Source organism: Triticum dicoccoides, chromosome 6B, assembly GCF_002162155.2.
Source record: "Triticum dicoccoides isolate Atlit2015 ecotype Zavitan chromosome 6B, WEW_v2.0, whole genome shotgun sequence".
NCBI classification, from domain to species: domain Eukaryota; kingdom Viridiplantae; phylum Streptophyta; class Magnoliopsida; order Poales; family Poaceae; genus Triticum; species Triticum dicoccoides.
Genome location: NC_041391.1, coordinates 705,053,961 through 705,074,471, shown reverse-complemented (window position 1 = coordinate 705,074,471; position 20,511 = coordinate 705,053,961). Strand labels below are relative to the sequence as shown.

Here is a 20,511-nt window from a genome sequence, read left to right as displayed (position 1 = left end):
CCTCGTCCTCAGGCAGCGCCTCCGGACCCTCGCCCCCGCTCCCGCGCCCAAACCCCTAAACCCTCTGCTCCCGCATCCCCGCCGCCACTACTCCCCGCGGCCGCCGCCCGCGCTCCCCGCGTCCGCCCGCGCCCTCGCGGAGGCGGCCGAGGAGGCGTTCGAGGCGGCCTCCACCACCACCGACCTCTTCGCCGCCTTCTCCCGCCTCGAGACCGCCGTCTCGCCCACCGACAAGCGGCTCGCGCTTGCCTGCCTCAAGCTCGGCCAGCACCTCGACTCCTCGGCCTCCGCCGACCCCTCCCGCGTCCTCGAGCTCGCGCTCCGCTCCGTCGGGATCCTCGAGGCCGGGGGCCCCTGGTCCTCCGGGGCGTCGTCGGACTCCGACGCCGTCTCGCTCGCCATGGCGCTCCACCTCGCCGGCTCCGCCTCCCTCGACCTCACCCGCTTCCACGACGCGCTCTCCTTCCTCTCCCGCTCCCTCCGCCTCCTCACCCCGCTTCTCCCGGCTAAAGACGCCGCCGTTGGGTATGAGGGCGGCGACTCCGATGCCGAAGGGTTCGACATGAGGCCCGTGGCGCACGCGGTGCGGCTGCAGCTCGCCAACGTGAAGACGGCGCTGGGGAGGCGGGAGGAGGCGCTCGCCGACCTGCGCGCCAGCGTGGAGCTCAAGGAGTCGATCCTGCCGCCTGGCAGCCGGGAGCTCGGTGCGGCGTACCGGGACCTCGCGGAGGCGCACGCCTCCGTGCTTGACTTCAAGCAGGCGCTGCCGTTCTGCCAGAAGGCGCTGGAGCTGCACGAGTCGACGCTGGGGAAGAACTCGGTAGAGCTTGCGCACGACAGGCGGCTGCTCGGTGTGATATACACTGGCCTGGAGCAATACGAACAGGCGTTCGAGCAGAATGAGATGTCCCAGAAAGTGATGAAGAAGTGGGGTGTGGCGGGCGCCGATCTCATTCATGCCGAGATTGACGCGGCGAACATCAAGATCGCACTGGGGAAGCTTGATGAGGCTGTAAGTGTGTTGAAGGATGTCGCTAAGAAGGTGGAGAAGGACAGCGATGCGCGAGCTCTGGTGTTCATATCGATGGCCAAGGCGCTCGCCAACCAGGAGAAGGTCGGGGACACCAAGAGGTGCTTGGAGATCGCTTGTGACATTCTAGAGAAGAAGGAAGTATCTGAGCCTGACAAGGTGGCCGAAGCGTATACTGAAGTATCCTCACTGTACGAGATGGTGAATGAATTTGACAAGGCGATATCTTTGTTGAAGAGGAGCCTGGGGATGCTCGAGAGGATCCCTCAATCGCAGCACCTGGAGGGGAATGTCGCAGCTAAGATTGGATGGCTATTGCTTCTGACAGGGAAGGTGGCTGAGTCCGTCCCGTATTTGGAGGATGCGGTGGAGAGGATGAAGGAAAGTTTTGGGCCGAAGCATTATGGGGTAGGGTATGTATATAACAACCTGGGGGCTGCGTACATGGAGATGGACCGCCCTCAGTCTGCTGCACAGATGTTTGCGCTGGCAAAGGAAGTCATGGATGTTTCCTTAGGGCCTCACCATTCAGATACAATTGAGACCTGCCAGAGCCTCGCCAATGCATACAACACGATGGGAAGGTACTTTCTGTTTACTTTTCAATTCAAATGGGTGTTCACTCAAACACAAACATGCTTTCTTTCTTTTATCCCGGCAGAAAATTCAATGGGCTAAGATAATTTGCATGTTAATCTGCAAGTAGGTTTGTTTTTTCCATATTCCTGCCTTTTAGCTAGTTTACATGCCCATGCTGCTACTGCAAGAACTGCCAAGCTAAAAAATTGTTGGCAAACAGTGTATAAAGTACAGACTGGTGGGTGTTACATAGCTAAAATTAGAAGGAAAGAGAGACTGTTTGACAGTGTTTATAGCTCTGGAAGATTTTCTCCACCAACTATTTACAGTGTTTGTATTCAAGGCGGTCGCCGAGACTCTCGGCAGTGATAAAGCAAACACAAAACAAACTTGCTTCACAAAAGGGCAATGAAGCATGAAGTGAGCTGCCGAGTCAATCACCTTTCCTTCAGCCCTCACAGTCCCACAACTTCTTCAGATTGTTATTCTTGATATTGCCAATGAAATGAACACTATATGCTGATCCAGCGGAGTATTCGCATTACACGCCAGCTTCCAAGAGATGGTAACTATCTGGGCTGTTAACTAACTGAATGTTCTGCAGCATAGCCCAAATCTGAATAAAACGATCCATTTGACTTTCTGAATTAATTCTATGAAGGCCTCTCATCCACTTCCCCTCCATAATCCCCTCTTTAACAGAAGTTCTTCCGAGCTGCCAGCATTTAAAGATCAGGGGTAAAATCTTTGAGAGCACCAACCTGTAGCCACTTGTCTTTCCAGAATGAAGCCTGCACACCATTTTTAATCTCAATGTTGGTGCAGCAGCAAAGAGCTGCTAATCATTCTCATTGCAGGGAACAGTTTACCCTTCCAAGGTCTATCCTCATTCTCCGAACCATACCATAACCATGTCAGGTGCAATGCCCGGCTAAAGGAAAACACACTTTTTTCCACTTAACCAAACATAATCCTCCATGAGCATACTCATCCCCACATCAAAGGAAACTTCCCCTGATCTTGTCAATCTTCTTGACGATCCATTTAGAGAGGGAGGAAAAGCAGTGAAAAAGTGGTGAGGGCAGAAAGCGCCAAATAGAAGAGCACCAAATGTCCCTCCCTATGAGCTTTCCTTTCCAGGGCTTTAACCTTCCAGAGATATTATCCAATAAGGCCTGGCAATCAATCTTCCTAGGGTTTCTGTAAGCAAGGGGAACCCAAGATACTTGCACCATCTGACCTCCAAAGACCGAGAGGCTATCACTCAAATCCAAACCATGACAGCTGATTGGGTAAGCCGCATATTTACCAAGGTTCACCTTCAAGTCTGAAGCACAAACAACTCCAAAAAATCGCATGAACAAGGTGCACTGGCACCATAGTGGCGAGCTGGTATTATAAGCACACAGTTGTATGCGGGGTGTTGTTTCCTCTTTAGCTGGAGTCTTGGGACTAAGTTGAGCAACGATGCTTCACTGTAATGGCAGTAATTTGCATGCCTTTTGACTTTGAGTTGATCATTAATATCCTCTACTTTTTAAATGCAGCTATGCCCTGGCCATGGAGCTCCAAAAGCGAGTGATTGATTCATGGCGAAACCATGGTCCCAGTGCTGCGGACGAGCTCAGGGAAGCCATTCGTCTCTACGAGCAGATCAAGATAAAGGCCCTAGCGTTCATGTCACCTGGTGATCAAGCAATCGCGTTGCCTGAACCTCAGGAACAGGAAGTCGATTCTGATCCGGCCAAAGTCGCACAACAGTAATTTGGAACTTCACGTCGTGTACTCTTTTCATTCTATTTTGATGCCACTATGCAGTAGAAGAAATCTTGACTGTAAATGTAGCACAGGAGGCAGTCTTCTGTACCATCTAGAAGATCCGACAGTCTATCTGAAGTAACCGAGACTTTATTTAGCCATGATGAAGAATAGGAACTTGGTTGAACTATTGGGTGAGGAGTTTTTCCATGCTATAGAGTATGAGTATGGAAATATCCCAGTCCCAGAAATCAACCTTTGGTGGACAGCCACTTTGCTGTGACAAGGGAGAAGCCCCTGGGCCCCTGACGGTGTAACGGAGGGCGAGATCTCGACATTTGTTGGTTTCTTAATAAGGTTTTGGTGAGACTTTGGTGCCTATGCTAAGATCAGGATATAACGGTGAGCTCAAAGGGCTACACAACTCCTGCTTTTTTTTCCCTTTTAACTTCGTGTTCTTCTTTGCCTTGCCTCTGAAGTTTCAGCTTCTTGGTCACAGTTGTTCCACCACCCTCAGCTTATGTGCCTTTTGTGTTCTGTTTCTTCACTGCTTGCCAATTCTTTTTATAAATTTTTGAAGAATATTTGTTATTCCTGTTTGTTCTCATCCAAGTAGTAACACAGTAAATCAGGTAAGTGGCTGTACAGTTACAGTAGGAGCAGCTGCTCATGTTGTTCTCAAGTTCTCATGCTCTGAAGAAATATTCAGGGAGAACTGAACCTGTGACACCTTAGAACTGTCATGACAACTAGTTATCATCCATTAGAGATAATATAAATGCTCCTCCTCCTTTGATGCACTATCTTTCATGAATCTTGCGAGCGGCAAAAAAGATGAACACCCCCCAAACAATGTGACATAATTTTGTTTTGCCTAATCCAAGTCATGCAACTAACTAAAATCACTACTTACTACAACGTGCTTCATTGCCGCCGCCGCCGCCGCTGCATTCTCCATGGAAGTGAGTGCTGCTCTTCGAGGCCGCCGTGCCGTGTTCTCGCTGCGGTGTGCCTTCTTCTTCTCCGGTGCCGGCGACCTGCACCTGGATGACCACCTCCTCTCGCCTCGGCGGCCGGTCCATTGTCAACGGAGCTTGTTTGCCGGTGATGGCTGCCCGGCAGAGGGGGCAGCTGGCGCAGCCGTGGAGCCAGGTGTCGATGCACTCGGCGTGGAAGACATGGAGGCAGCCCGGCAGGAGCCTTACCCTCTCCCCCTCCTGGAACTCGCCGAGGCACACGGCGCACTCGCTCGCGTCGCCGCCGGTGGCGTCGTCCTTGGCGGCCTTGGTGTACCTGAACGCCGGCAGCGCCCGGATGGCCGGCTCCCCGAGCCCAGTGCGTGGCTCGTCGGGCACCGGCCCGTGCACCACGGGGAGCTCGTGGTCGGAGGGGGTGCTGTTGCGGCGATGGCGGCGGCGGGTGAGGGAGATGACGAGGCTTCTGGGCGCGCGGGAGTCGTGGTCGGAGGTGGTGGCGTGCCAGGTGAGGCAGCAGCGGATGACCAAGACGTAGTAGGTGAGGAGGAGCGCGGAGGTGGTGAGGATGCCGAGGACGGTGAGCACCAGGATGGGCAGGCTGGTGAGGCTCAGCGTCACGTGGTGCGTCAGGCGGGACGACGTCGCCGGAGAAGATGAAGAATAGTAGTACGGCGCCAATGGCGTCGTCGGAGGCGGGAACAGCAGCGTCGTCGACGACGGGGCCTGCTGCCGCGGCACCGGGAAGGCGGGGGCGTTGCCCGCTCTGTCTGCATCCATGGACGCTTGAGCTCAGAAAGAAGGAAGAATGGATGGATGATGGGAGATTGATTAGATTACAATGATGCTGGCGCGACATATGTAGTGGTGGCGGTGGCTCTGAGCTCAGAAGCTGGAGGCAATGGCGGCGATGTGGGCGGGTGGTAGGAGGGAAGGAGGAGGAGGACAAGGATGGGACGGGTAGGAAAAAGGAAGTGCAGTGAGGTGGAGGAAGGGACAAGAAGAATTTGCAGCAGCAAGTTCCGTCGCTTCCATCCAAGCGTTGGACCCAACTTTGGTGTATCTAGAAGCTCATCTCGTTTTCGTCCTTGGTTGTTCGATTTGGAAGGTCTCTTTCGTGCATCTTTGCCTTTGCTTTTGGTCATGTCTGTTGCCACGTTTACACTCTGCTGCTCATAGAATAGTACCCCGGGGGCTGTCTCATGAGTCATGACAGAGGGAAAGAAATCGTGTCATTTGATGATATGGACCAAGCCGCAGAGGACTGAAAATTCAGAAACGGTCGCCTGTTTGGGTTGAGAGATGCTATGACTCGCGGGCCCTTTAGACTAGCCACAATGAAAAGTAACATACACCGGTAACATACACATATCCCTAGACGAGGACAATGAAGAGTTACACCCACTGTGGCTAGTCTTATCGGAGGATTAACCGGGAATCAGGGGGAGGGAAATTAGATGAAAACGGACAAAAAGCTTACAAAATCGCCATCTGTTTGGGTCGGCCCGTTGGAGTTAGTTCAAAATTACTCCATTCAGGAGTTTGAAAAAAAATTCGCAAGTGTGAAAACAGATGTAGCGTGTACCAGCGAAAAGCACCTGCGTGTCAGGGAGAGTTGGCCGGCTTGTAGCAGGTGTGATCAATGAGCTTGTACGGTCGAGCAGAGCAATACAGGCCTGAGGGCATCTAATACGAACTGAAATGGTCTAGAGAAAAAAAAATACTACTAATAGGCAGGTGAGAGATCAGGGCTGAGTGAATGATGAGATTCCGAGGACAGATGTCCCCGTGAACCATTGGGTATTTTCCACAGTTATATGTTGGATATTAAAAAAAATCATATATACGTAGGCAGTGGCGTATTTTGGAGTAAAATTAAGGGTAGGCTCAGAATGAAAATTGATAAACTGCATCGATTGGAAGTAAGTTGGTGCGGCGACGATGACATCCAACTGGGGTTGCGATGAGGATTTTCTCGACACGGGGCTGCGGCGATTGTGAAATTAGAAGAGGTCGCGGCGGCTACGACATCAAACACTTGGATACTTGGATTTACGTTGTCCTTGATTCCATTATACTTCCTGGCCTTGTGCTTGCCGTGACAATTGCAGTAAAGAATAAGTCGGTAGCACGAGCGTGGGAGCAACGGATCTAGGAAAGCTCTAGTGAATTAATCAATTCCAAATTCATGGAGGAAGCAAGGAATCTAGCCCGGCACAGATTGTCTTAAAAAGCTTCCTCATTGTCGTGATCAATCAGCTAGCAGAGCGGAGGAAGAAGAGAGTGAAAGAGTAGAAGCTAGGTAGGGTAGGGATAGGATGGATCCAGAGTTGCACAAGGCGGCGGTGCAGGGGAGCGTGACAAGCCTGAGGAAGCTGGTGGCCGAGCGCCCCGGCATCCTTGGTTCCAAGACGCCGCAGGGGAACACCGCGCTGCACATCGCCACCGAGCTCGGCCATGCCGGCTTCTTGAAGGAGGCCCTCGGTGTGGACTGCAAGCTACTCGCCACAAGGAACGCCGACGGCGACACGCCGCTGCACCTGGCGGCCAGGATGGGGAAGTTGGACGTGGCGGAGCTGCTCGTCAGCCGCGCCAGCGCATGGCGTGCGGAGCACTCCCCTGGGAGCGAGCAGGAGCCTCTGTTCATGGCCAACAAGGCCGGCGACACCCCGCTACACGACGCGGTGAAGCAGGGCAGGAGCACCGTGGCGCTCATGCTGTTGGCCGCCGAGCCCAGCGTCGGCCACACGCTCAACATGAGGAAGGAGTCGCCGCTGCACATCGCCGCCCGGGAGGGCCTCGCCGACGTCGTGGCCAAGATCGTCCGCCAGCCCTGGGTCCACGAGAAGTTTGTCCCCTCCGACTCCACCAACGGCACCGCCCTGCACCAAGCCGTCCTCGGCGGACGCATCCGTAAGTGAATTACTACCACCTTACCTTGGTTTCAAAATATAAGTGTCTCAACTTTGCATTAATTCTTACTATAAAATTATACTCTCTCTGTTTCATAATGTAAGCCGGTTTTTTTGACTCTATTGTAGTGTCAAAAAAACGTCTTACATTACAGGACGGACGGAGGGAATACTAAGCTTAAGATTATTATAGTATAATGGAGGAGTATTATAAAAGGGCCATGTGTCTGGTCCTGTTGGTGTGTCGTGCGGTGTAATTACAACTGGTGGCGACGCAAGCAGGTGTGGTGGAGATGTTGCTTGACGCGACGCCGCAGGAGCAGATCGGGCTGACGGACTCGAGGGAGAACAACGCGCTGCACTACGCGGCGCTCAAGAACAACGCCCGCGTGGTGAGGCTGCTGCTGAACCGGAAGGTGGAGCTGGCCTACAAGCGCAACCGCGACCTGCAGTCGCCGCTGCACGTGGCCGCCTGCAAGGGCTCGACGGAGGCCATGGTGGAGCTGCTAAGGCATTGCCCTGACGCGGCGGAGACGGTGGACAGCAACGGCAGGAACGCCTTCCACTTGGCCATCATCAGCGGCAGTGTGGACGCCCTCAAGTGCCTGCTCAAGCACGTCCGCCCCGAGGAGATCGTCAATCATGTCGACCACGCCGGCAACACGCCGCTGCACCTCGCGGCTGCCCTGTCGCGCATCCAGTCGACGCTGCTCCTGCTCAAGGACCGCCGCGTCAACCCCTGCGTCCTCAACCGGGACGGCCAGTCTGCGCGCAGTCTCCTAGAGAAGCGCGACACCACCGAGGAGATGGACGCCTACGAGATGTACATGTGGAAGAAGCTCAAGGAGTCCGAGGCCTCCAGGTGCAAGAACGAGCTGCTGCCTCCGGTCGCGTCTGACCAGTGGGTGCGCAGACGGAGGGCTGGCAACGACGAGTTCAACGTCGGGACCTACACGCTGGTGGGCACGCTGATCGCCACCGTCAGCTTCGCCGCCACCTTCACCATGCCGGGGGGTTACAGCCAGACCGAGGGCACGGCCATCCACGGCCACAAGGCGGAGTTCAAGATCTTCCTCATCTCCAACACCGTCGCCCTCTGCAGCTCCATCGTCGTCGTCTTCTGTCCAACCATGTGGGCGTGGCGGGACCCCGTCGAGGTCGAGCTCAAGCTCGATCAGCTCATGTGGAGACGCAGGCTCACAAACCTCGCCTTCCTTGCCATGCTTGTCTCCTTCATGACCGCCGTCTACATCACCGTTGAGCCCACCACGAGGTGGCCTGCGTACCTTGTGATCGCCATCGTAGCCAGCACTCCCGCCGTCGTGTTCCTCACCCTTGGTAAAGAGACATTCTACGTCCCACTATAATTACTCACTTTTAGGCTTTTAGCAATGCAATATGTAAGCCTGATTTTTAAATTTGATCAAGTTGATTTTCTTGCCGTTAATTCCTGTTTGTTCTTTTTATAAATTTTTGAAGAATATTTGTTATTCCTGTTTGTTCTCATCCAAGTAATAATACAGTAAATCAGGTAAGTGGCTGTACAGTTACAGTAGGAGCAGCTGCTCATGTTGTTCTCAAGTTCTCATGCTCTGAAGAGCTGGAACCTGTGACACCTTAGAACTCTCATGACAACTAACTATCTTTCATTAGAGATAATATAAATGCTCCTCCTCCTTTGATGCACTATCTTTCATGAATCTTGCAAGCGGCAAAAAAGATGAACACCCCCCAAACAATGTGACACAATTTTGTTTTGCCTAATCCAAGTCATGCAACTAACTAAAATCACTACCTACTACAATGTGCTTCATTGCTGCTGCCGCCACTGCATTCCCCATGGAAGTGAGTGCTGCTCTTCGAGGCCGCCGTGCCGTGTTCTCGCGGTGTGTCTTCTTCTTCTCCGGTGCCGGCGACCTGCACCTGGATGACCACCTCCTCTCGCCTCGGCGGCCGGTCCATTGTCAACGGAGCTTGTTTGCCGGTGATGGCTGCCCGGCAGAGCGGGCAATTGGCGCAGCCCTGCAGCCAAGTGTCGATGCACTCCGCGTGGAAGACATGGAGGCAGCCCGGCAGGAGCCTCACCCTCTCCCCCTCCTGGAACTCGCCGAGGCACACGGCGCACTCGCTCGCGTCGCCGCCGGTGGCGTCACCACCGGACTCGCGGCCTATGCCTACGGCCACGGGCCGTCGGCATAGATCTATGCCGACGGCAGCCGTCGGCATAGCCCCGTCAGTCTAGATCACGTCAGTGTACTCCTGTCAGACCGTCGGCATAATAATGCTATCGGCATAGGGGGGTATGCCGACGGACCTGGGCAGCCGTCGGCATAGTTTAGCCGTCGGCGTAGTTTTCCGTCTGACGGCAACGGACGGCGCCGTCAAAACTGCTGGCGGCTCAGGAGGGGACACGTGGCAACGATATGCCTACGGCAAAGCCGTCGGCATAGGTTAAATCTATGCCGACGGCTTTGCCGTCTATGCCGACGGCTTAGCCGTAGGCATAGCCCTGCCACGTGTCGCCTCCTGGTAGCTCCTGAGCGTATCTATGCCGACGGCTTTGCCGTAGGCATAGTTTTTTTTCCCTGTTTTCTTTTTTGCAATTCATTTGACAACATTTCAAAACAGAATAATATGAAATATGACAGTTCATCAACATAATTTAAACATAGTCAAGTTCATCATCTAAAGATCATCACCGGCGAAAGTCCACGAACATAAGAGTAGTGCAAGACATGAAACATCATAAAAGTTGAAACATGAAAGACATGGCACAACGGCCGCATACACAGAATCATCATCGACATCAAGCACCACCGAGTCCACCTCCGCCAAAACCACCACCACCACCGAGTCCACCTCCGCCAAAACCACCACCTCCGCCAAGTCCACCTCCGCCAAAACCACCACGACCACCAAGTCCACCTCCGCCAAAACCGCCACCGCCAAGTCCACCTCCGCCAAAACCGCCACCGCGACCACCATCACTCTGCCAGATCGGAGTGACTGGGGTCGACGCAGCAGGAGTCGAGCCACCGGTCCCCTACATGTTTGAAAGAAGATTCTAACGGTAAATATGACATGATAGTGTTGAATGAACGAGAAATAGTTTGACTTTGGTTAGGCAAATTTACTAACCGGAGTATCACCGCCTAGTGCCAGCCATTCCTCGAACGTGGGAATGTGTGGGGCGTCTCCCGCAGGTGGTGGTGGGGGTCCAACTTGTGGTGGCTCCGTGCGATTAGTCCAAGACGCCAACATAGCCTGGATGTTAGTTAAACAAGTCCACTTAGAAACAAGCCGTGATCAACAAAGTCAGAAGGAATGGAAGTGCAAATTTGAGCTTGGTTTAAGAGGGCAAAACTAACCGCCATCACTTGACGACTGTAATCATCGTTTGCCTTCACTCGTTGCAAGTACTCCCTCACCTCAATATGCCTATGCTCGAGAAAGTCCTGATATGCCTACAAAATTGAGGTTGTTTCTAAGTGGGCAGTGATGAAAATAAACTAAGAAAGATAGAGACAAAGAAGATAAGGGGAAGTACTTATAGCATGTTGGCGGACTAAGGGAGGCTGCGAACGCCCCATACTCTCTAACGGGCTCGGGTTGGTAGCTCGAAGCCGTGTGTACGAGATCGACGGAGTGATCAAGCCATCGAAACACGGATACCGGCCATGGGACTTACCCTGGATGACCACCACCGCCGTGTCGTCGATCTGAGACTGGGCGACCTCAGGAACGGGAACATCCGGATGCAACTTCTGATAGTTTTGAGTGTAAGACTCCAGGTGTTTCTCGGTGTTGCCGTAGTACTGGCTCTCGCCCTCCTTGCGATCACTCCGCTCGCGGGCCAGCTTCCACGACTCCATGTCTGAGAGCGGCCTCTGCAACTTGTCCTCCTGCAACGTCAAACAGAAGTTAGCCATACATAAGAACATGACGGTAAAGAAGAACCAAAATGCATCTTTCATATAGATATACCTTCATGGCCTTGAAGCCCCAGTGGTTCCTGTTTCCTTGGCCGTGTGTGCCGTCTTTTCCACGGTTAGCCCGGGCATTGCTGCTCTTGGCAACAAACTCTGGATCGTCACCGACCCACCTATCCACCAAACACGTCCATCCGTCATGCCTTCCATAGCACCAACGAGGAACAACCTATGCAAATTTTGGAAGCATGACATGTGAGCACGAAACATATAGTTGACTCCTTGAAACAATGAAAAGTCGGTAATAGTTACCATCATGAACTGCTCCCTGCTCATGGTAATTTTTTGCCTCTGTGCTTGAGTTTTGGTCATCTTTTGTTGCAGGTAGATGTGGTAGTACTGTGAGACGGCAACCCAACGCACCTCGTACTGCAACTGACGAGCTTTCTTCTTTGCAGACGCAAGTAAGACCACGTCGGCTCTGGCCTTGTGCTCGTCAAGAACTCTATAGAGTTGCCGCAATCATGCATAAACCAGAAGCAAACAAGGCATGATTTGAGTGATTCAATGATAAACTATGAACGAAACTGAAGACAAGTGATTCAAAAGGGAACTTACCCAAAATTTGATGATCACGGCCTTAGCGGCCGTCCCGTACTCCGCGTTGCTGCAAGCCTCATGGTGGGCCCAGCTTGTGGCCAAAAAAAAGTGGACGAGGTCATGGAATTGTTGCTCACCCTCCGATGTAGTCGATCAAAGGAGAGGGACGATCGTTGTGACGCCCTCGATTCAATCGTACACTAATCATACACGCAAATGTGTACGATCAAGATCAAGGACTCATGGGAAAATATCACAACACAACTCTAGACACAAATAAAATAATACAAGCTTTATATTACAAGCCATGGGCCTCGAGGGCTCGAATACATAAGCTCGAATACACAAGAGTCAGCGGAAGCAACAATATCTGAGTACAGACATAAGTTAGACAAGTTTGCCTTAAGAAGGCTAGCACAAAAGCAGCAACGATCGAAAAGGCAAGGCCTCCTGCCTGGGAGCCTCCTAACTACTCCTGGTCGTCGGCGGTCTCCACGTAGTAGTAGGCATCGGCGGTGACATTTGGCTCCTGGGCTCCGTCATCTGGTTGCATCAACCGGAAAGAAGAAGAAAGGGGGAAGAGGGGGAGCAAAGCAACCGTGAGTACTCATCCAAAGTACTCGCAAGCAAGGATCTACACTACATATGCAACATTATCAAAGGAAGGCTATATATGTGGACTGGGCTGCAGAAATGCCAGAATAGAGAGAAGGCCTAGTCCTATCGAAGACTAGCATCTTCTGGAAACCACCATCTTGCAGCAAATAGGAGGGGGTAGAGTGGCATAAAGTAAAGTAGTAGTAGTGTTATCAACCTCGGCCGGAGATCCTTTCTCGACTCCCTGCGAGAAAGATATCCCAGAGCCATACTATCCAGTTACCATCACCATCAAATTCTCATCACAAGTATCCAGTTCTAGTTGTATCGATCGGGATACAACTCCAAGTGTCCGTTACCGTAGGACAGGCTATCGATAGATGTTTTCTTCCCTGCAGGGGTGCACCAACTTACCCACCACGCTCGCTTAACTCCGGCCGGACACACTTTCCTGGGTCATGCCCGGCCTCGGCCAAACAATACGCCGCAACCCGACCTAGGCTTAATAGAGAGGCCAGCACGCCGGACTAAACCTATGCCCCCAGGGGTCATGGACCATCTCCCCGGGAACTCCTGCACGTTGAGAGGGCGGCCGATGAGCAGACCTAGCCATCTCCCTAAAAAGGCAGGAGCTTACCAGTCCAACCCGGCGCGCGCCGCTCAGTCGCTGACGTCTATTAAGCTTCGGCTGATGTATACGACGCAGAACGCCCATACTATGCCCACGTGATGGTTAGTGCTATCAGGCCAGAGGCCCCTCGGATCAAATATCCAAATCGTAGTGGATTAGGAACGCGCGGTAACAAGCAGAGACTCACGAAAAATGTGACCCCGTTGCCCCGTCTCGAGGACTTGCGGCAAGGGCTAGGAATGCCCGGCCACGCCTTATAATTATCTCGCGGGCACCTTCCAGGTCAACCCGACTCCACATCACTCGCAATTAAGCTCGCGCGGGCACCCCTCAGGGTCGACCCGTCTTTAGTAACATGGCTCAGTGTAAAGTCATAGTAATCAAAGTAACGGTGTGTCTAAACATCAAGGGGAAAGCCCGAGGAATCACCCCCGGTGAATTCCACTCGATGTAATCATCAAGGTGAACGTAAGAGGATTCACCCTCGAGGTCCACACTTGAGGGGTTGCACGACAGAGTCGTATCAGAAGTGGTTAAAGAGGAAATCACCCTCGATGACCACGACCGAATAGCTACACTACAGGGTTAACATCTGAAGTGATGTAGAGGGCTCACCCTCGGCACTCGATAGTAACCCAGTAGAGTCGAGCAACTAAGGGTAAAGTGATGTGCGGTGCCGGGGCCTGGTCTTCGATCCCGTTGATCGGGTCTTCTGATAATCCAGCGGGGCAGTCGGGACAAGGCGGGGGTCACTGATGGATCACTAACCAACCTATACTAAGCAGTTTAGGATAAGCAGGTAAGGTACAACAGCAGATACAAAAGCAGGCTATGCATCAGAATAGGAGCAAACAATAACAGTAGCAAAATCTAATGCAAGCATGAGAGAATGGAATGGGCGATATCGGGATGATCAAAGGGGGGGCTTGCCTGGTTGCTCAGACAAGAAGAAGGGGTCGTCGTCGACGTAGTCGATCACAGTGGCATCAGCGGCAGTCTCGGGGTCAACCGGAGAGAAGAGGGGGGAGAAACAGTAAATACATAGTAAGCAAGTGCATAACAGGACAACAGGCAGAGCTAGACGTGTTCTAACGCGGTGCTATGCGGTACCGTGGAAGGAGGGAAACATCCGGGAAAGATTTCCCGATGTTTGCATTTTTCGGACAGATGAAACGGAGGGGGAAAGCTGCAGGTTCTCTATGCTAGGGATGTGTGGAGGACGAACGGACCGCGTATCCGGATTCGTCTCGTCGTTTTGAGCAACTTTCATGTAGAAAACTTTTTCATCCGAGTTACGGATTATTTATTATGATTTTTCAAAGTTTTAAACATTTTTCTAAATTTATTTATATTACGAAAATAAACAGTAAATTACTTTTTACACCTAACTGCAGCTAGCCATAGTGGCTTACAGATGGGACCAGAAGGCTAGGTTGACCCAGTCAACTAGTCCAGTCAGCAGTTGACCAGTCAACTGTTGACTAGTCAACAGGGTCAAACAGGACCCACATGTCATTGACTATTTACCTAAACAAATAAATAAATCTAACTTATTTAAAAGGCCTACATTCATCTACTACTCCCTCCGTCCGGAATACTTGTCATCAAAATGGATAAAAGGAGATGTATCTAGATGTATTTTAGTTCTAGATACATCCCTTTTTGTCCATTTCGATGACAAGTATTTTCGGACGGAGAGAGTACTAGACTAACTTAGCACTAATTAATACCTAGTAGCACTAATCTAAGCAAGGACCAGCCACTACTGGGCATAGCCCAGCCGGCCACACGCACGGCGCGCGCACACACACACTACGCTGCACACATGGGCGCACACAGCCATGGCCAGTTGCATGCGCACACACCATGCAGAACACACACACACACTCACTCACAGCTCGGCCATGGCCGGCCGTAGCAGCGGCAACAACGAGCGGCGGCACCGACGGACAGTTGCGGCAGCAACACGAGCGACGCAGCAGCAACGGCACAAGGGGCAGCCAGCACCAGTACAAGCAGCAAGCAGTGGAGACAGTAGGAAGCATGCAACAGCAGCAGAATTTCAGCGGCAGCAACGGCAAAGCACTAGGCAGCGGCCACATGCAGCAGCCATTGCGGGCGCGCACAGGCAAGGGGGCCGCGGGTGCAACGCATGACGACGGGAGTGGCGGGGTGCGGCCAGGGGACGACCGACGGGGCGCCCTGGCGTGAGGCACGGACACGAACCGCGGCCAACGGCCGGAGCTTGGGCGGCGCGGGACGGCGACAACCGGCGTCGGGGAGAGGGGAAGCAAGGGGGAACGAGCGGAGGCTCACCCCGGGGAGGCCGTGGACGAGCTTGGCGAGGCCGGGAGGCGCCGGTGGTGGAGATCGACGGCGATGGTGGGGGCGGACGACAGGAGAAGACCGCGCGATGGCGAGGCAGCAGGCCGTCCGAGCTCCAACCGATAGGCGATGGCGACGGAGACGACGATGGCGGAGCTCCTGGACGTCTTGGCACGACGAAGGGAGGCCGGTGGCCACGGGATCGACGACGATGACGACGACCGCGAGCTCGGCCTCTTCCAGGTCGTCGAATATGAGCGAGGAAGAGGGGGATTTGGGGACTAGGGTTGTCTCACGCATCGGGGAGGGCCTTATACGCATCGAGGGCTCGCTAGATGGTTGACACGGCGGCCATGGCGGCGCGGATGCGTGCCACGCACAGCCCCTGCCTTCTTCTCTGTATTGAGATTGAAGGAGGCTTGTGGTGGGCTGGGCCTAATACTGTAGTAATAGGCCTTTAGTGCACAGTAGACTTTAGCATTTTCCCTTTTTCCAGTTTGTCTGTTTTTCTTTTATTTATTAACAGAAGTTGTCTAAAAATAAATAGGGCTGCCAAAACACTTTTGATAAATGTGGAACTAGGCCACGTAAATACTTTGTGAATTATGAAACTGCCACAAATTGTTTCAAGGCATTTGGAAGTGACTAGGTATTTTTAGAAACTAAAATAAGGCAAGATAAATGTTGCTGGACCGCCAAAATAGAAACCAGGGGCATTTTGTGAATTTTGGTGAGGTTGGTTCCAATTTTATAATTGCACTGGGATTATTTGCAACAGTAGGAACATTTTAGTTCCTGGAATTTGAACAACTTTTATTTATCACTTGAATTTGAATTTATTTCAGAGAGGATTTTGATAGGAGGTGTTTATCCACTGTGATCAAAAATGGAATAAGGTGATGACTTAGCATGATCAGAGGATGATTACTGTAGTGTGATGTTGGGGATGTTACAAATCTCCTCCACTACAAGAAATCTCGTCCCGAGATTTTAAGAGGTGGAGTAAGAGGAAAGTTCTGGTTACGAAAATCTAACAAAACTTCTCGGTCTTGGTTTCTCTTCTCGAAGAGGTTGATCCATTGCGTTGAAGTATTCAATTCAATGCATCAGGGCGTCATGATGAAATCATCATTCTTCCTTCAGGATCTCCACCATACTTATGAAGGGCAAGGGCTAACTTTGGAAGAACGGACCTCTACAAGGTTGCTTATCTGGTAGATTCCATAAGGGAAGGTGGCGGAAAGTAACTCTCGAATAGAAACTTAAGAAAATATCGAGAGCAATGTATGAAGGTACAATACGAAGTGTCAACCGAGTAGGCAATCGTTTGTTGCCTGAAATAGAGAGTGAATGGGGTTCAGAGCAATGGGAAAAGTATAGCATCTGATACCAGAATAGATCACTAGGAAGGTGGCTCGTGAATTACATACGAAGCCAAGCGCGAGGAACAATTTTGGAAGACAGGGATGTACAGGAGAGTCAGGTTTCGATCCTGTGGAACTGTGGGTTATGGGCTCATCATGTGGGTTAATAGCAGGAAGGCACTAATCATTTTGCACAGTCATGATAGCAAGGCAAATCAGAGGATAGGCTAGCAATTATGTTGACAACAACGTTGGTACCAAGGGCGAGGGACGAAGAGAACCATTTTCCTGCTCGCATGGCGAGGCGGACCAATAGGCAAAGTTCTCGTCCATCGGTGGCTACCGGAATGTCATCAACAATAGTAATAGGGTCTCACTGACAAGGTTGTACATCGGGGTGTTTTATAAGCAGGGAATTATTTCTGCTTATATCATATAGATCACAAGAAGGTTAAACAAAACAGTGGAAAGGAAAAGGCGATCATTAGATTAATCAGAACAAAGGAAAATGTGTTTACACACAAGAATTGGGAGTATATCGTTCCCAAGGGGAAGCGGAGCAGGATATACATGATATGGCAGCAAGTTCAAAAGCATGTAGATAAAGGGGGCGAGGGAAGAATCATGATATTACCCATGCAACGGTGTTTGGATAATAGATCAAGAAACATTCAACAATGTGCTTCCGATGTTCTTGTTGATATTTGGAATACCTTAGTCATGCTTCGAGGTAGCATTAACATGGTGTTACAAGTAGGGGTTTGAGTTGAAGATCACAAGAAATACTCAAGGAACAATTGCAGGAATAGTAAGGAGTCCAAGGTATAACCAAGACATGATCAAACATGTGTTGGAAAGAAGACAAGGGGGGGGGGGTCGATGATAACTCAAATCATCGAAGGTCAAGGATGGCATTTCTCATCATGAATTCGATTGATATGCTGGAAGAGCTCAGAATGTTGACGAGCACGACACAATTGTCGAGAGATTTCAGGAAGATGTAATCGATCGGCGATGACATCAAGTCAAAGGAATGATGAAGCGAAAAGTTTTTGGAACCACGGGTATAACACAAACTCAAAATCAAGCTTGTTGTCCGAGGTGAATTGATAAAATGAGGAAGATCGACGTAAGCTTAGCTCATCGTCGAAAATTGTGCTCTGGGAAGAAGCTCCGGGTAGCACAGTTAAAATTTAGTATCATAATGATATAGCCGATCAGGCTAGGAATGACTTGACGGATTATTAAACTCGTAAGCAATGAAAATTACTTACAGTTATAGAATCAGAGTGCGGAATCGATTCACTTATCGGTGTTCTCGAGTGACTAATAACCCGGAACCCGTGGAAAATTTAGAATCAGCAAAAATAATAGTAGAGGAAGAACTCATAAGAAGTTATGTAGTTTCATGATATTCCCGAGATACCGGAGGGTAATACTCGATGACGGATCAAAGCAGAGGTTGGACTAGGGTATTGCTCTGCAGAAGACAAGTGCTTGAATTTGCACGAGAGATGGTATTTAAAGGAGAACATGGTCGGAACCACGATTGCAAAAGGCCAGATCTCAGATATAAGACGAACTTATATCAAGGGAATAATTAATTTAAGAGAAGCTTTAATGATGAGATCTACATCGTGTCCATGGGCATGAACACAAAGTTCAAGGTCGGCTTCCACTTCTTCAATGCATAACCTTTCATTCGCTCCTTGTTTTTCGATGAAATTGTAATGTAGAGGATTTAGCTGGCGAAGTACCAGAAGAGTAAGACTCGAGAGAACTCTCTGGTCACACGGATTATGGAAGGCATAAGTTCAACCTATCGGGCATTTTTTTTGAATCTATACAACCATCAACCAAACAAAAGATACGAGTCCAAAAGCAGAGTATCAGAGTCAAAGCAGATGATACAATTTACTGAAGGTATTATGTATCAGGGAAAAACTCACAAGACTTTGGATGTGAAGGACATTGTCGGATAACAACCCAGTGACGGATCTGGCGATTCACGACAGAGTTGATCTGAGTATTGGTAATCAATCAGAAGAAGAAGGGATGCAAAGGCATCGGCTTATAGAAACGTCTGAATGATTCGATGCTTGGGTACAAAGGAATTATGATTTCAAGATGAAGGATCAAAAGCAGAGGCTCTGATCAAAAGATGAGTAAGTTGAATAGACCTAGAGGTGTACCCGATCAAATCTGGATTGGGCAAGAACCAGCTCATATATGGAAGGATGTCCGAGCCGGAAAGAAAATTTCCAAGGATTAATTGATGATTGCGAGTATTCGCACGCACACTGAATCCAAAGGAACAGAATGACAATCACAAAGAAATTTAAAGAATATTGCTAGACACATGGAATTAATCCTAATGCAAGCAGGCAAGGAGAATCAAGAGCAATAGGCTGCAGAGGATTTTCGGAAGATCAGATAGTATTTCCAAGTATTTTGGAAAGCATATGAACAACTGGGGATGAACGAACCCCGGTTAAGTGAATTATCCACAGTTCAAAAAGAAGCTGCAAAGCAGAAGGCACAAAGGATTCTCGAAACAATGGAGAGTACTAGTGGTATCTTGTAACAACAGGAGCAACTGGGGATGAAGGTACAAGCGACAAGGATGTTATTCACGGGGATTATCGGTGGTCAGGAACTGCAAAGCAGTGGGCACAGGGTCTCAGGAAACATCGAGGAGTATCTGCAGAATCTTCTGACGAAGCAAGCGATCATCTGTAGTGAAGGGGCTCTCCGGAAGGAAGTGGTTACGAGATCCTAGAGTCAGAGTTAGTAAAAAGTTTAACCCGAATAGACGAGAGATCAGAGTCCCAGAGTATAGACGAGAAAAAAAGATCCTAATACCACCCAATGGCGACGTGGGCCCGTAAGCCACACAGCCATGTTAGTAAAAGTTTTTGTAGTGACTAGACTCGACTTCGGCCAAGGAGTTGGAAAGGGGGCTACCTACAGGCAGTCGGCTCTGATACCAACTTGTGACGCCCTCGATTCAATCATACACTAATCATACACGCAAATGTATACGATCAAGATCAAGGACTCACGGGAAGATATCATAACACAACTCTAGACACAAATAAAATAATACAAGCTTTATATTACAAGCCATGGGCCTCGAGGGCTCGAATACATAAGCTCGAATACACAAGAGTCAGCGGAAGCAACAATATCTGAGTACAGACATAAGTTAGACAAGTTTGCCTTAAGAAGGCTAGCACAAAAGCAGCAACGATCGAAAAGGCAAGGCCACCTGCCTGGGAGCCTCCTAACTACTCCTGGTCGTCGGCGGTCTCCACGTAGTAGTAGGCATCGGCGGTGACATCTGGCTCCTGGGCTCCGTCATCTGGTTGCATCAAACTCTAAACCCGTTCCTACTCCATTCCCTCTCTCCCCCGTTCTTTCTCTCTTACAAAAAAACAAACGGAGCTCGTTCATACTCCATTATCTTCCCTCGCTCATCTCTTTACATGCACATATTGAAAAACTTGACCAATATCATCTATCCATATTGAGCAATATCTAAGTGTCCAAATTCACAAAATTGAGCAATATCCATCAATGCATCCATCTATCACAAACTTCACCATCAATCTGTACATGCATGCATATATCCATTCATCACATATCCATCTATGCAAAAAAACAGTAACAAAATGCAAAAAATATATAAAAAAATCTCACCTTGGCCGCGCCGGTGCAGCGGGCAACAGGGAGGCCGGGGGGCAGCCGCCGGGGAAGGGTGGACGGGGCCGACCGGGGCGCAGCAGGGCGCTGGCGGAGGGGCGCAGCAGGGC

The 20,511-nt window shown here is 50.6% G+C and overlaps 4 protein-coding genes and 2 long non-coding RNA genes across 6 annotated transcripts in view; 2 read left to right on the top strand and 4 right to left on the bottom strand.

Annotated features, from left to right (window-relative positions):
- Position 1: 1 nt before the first annotated feature.
- On the top strand, positions 2–3,746 carry LOC119321566 (protein KINESIN LIGHT CHAIN-RELATED 2-like; the record flags this gene model as incomplete). The annotated part of the gene is made up of 2 exons (XM_037595193.1): positions 2–1,614; positions 3,157–3,746. Coding segments are annotated over 2 exons (1,830 nt in total), but the record flags the coding sequence as incomplete, so codon positions are not given.
- A 320-nt stretch (positions 3,747–4,066) lies between these two features.
- On the bottom strand, positions 4,067–5,159 carry LOC119321769 (RING-H2 finger protein ATL1-like). The gene has a single exon (XM_037595316.1). It carries the CDS (start codon positions 5,119–5,121, stop codon positions 4,273–4,275), a length of 849 nt encoding a protein of 282 aa, XP_037451213.1. The 5' UTR covers positions 5,122–5,159; the 3' UTR covers positions 4,067–4,272.
- Positions 5,160–6,639: 1,480 nt separating this feature from the next.
- LOC119326733 (ankyrin repeat-containing protein At5g02620-like) lies at positions 6,640–8,688 on the top strand. Its single transcript, XM_037600350.1, has 2 exons — positions 6,640–7,254; positions 7,536–8,688. Exons 1-2 carry the CDS (start codon positions 6,660–6,662, stop codon positions 8,618–8,620), a joined length of 1,680 nt encoding a protein of 559 aa, XP_037456247.1. The 5' UTR covers positions 6,640–6,659; the 3' UTR covers positions 8,621–8,688.
- Positions 8,689–9,044: 356 nt separating this feature from the next.
- The window catches only part of LOC119321565 (RING-H2 finger protein ATL1-like), a 17,588-nt gene continuing 6,121 nt past the window's right edge, over positions 9,045–20,511 (bottom strand). Inside the window, exon 2 of the mRNA XM_037595192.1 lies at positions 9,045–9,402. Coding sequence (XP_037451089.1) covers positions 9,045–9,402 — 358 coding nt within the window. The remainder of the gene's footprint in view (positions 9,403–20,511) is intronic.
- On the bottom strand, positions 10,252–10,657 carry LOC119325092. The gene is made up of 3 exons (XR_005157315.1): positions 10,622–10,657; positions 10,392–10,517; positions 10,252–10,296 (listed from the first exon to the last, which is right to left on the bottom strand). It is a non-coding gene; the product is annotated as an uncharacterized LOC119325092 (long non-coding RNA).
- Positions 11,127–11,549, bottom strand: LOC119325093. The gene is made up of 3 exons (XR_005157316.1): positions 11,495–11,549; positions 11,238–11,411; positions 11,127–11,155 (listed from the first exon to the last, which is right to left on the bottom strand). It is a non-coding gene; the product is annotated as an uncharacterized LOC119325093 (long non-coding RNA).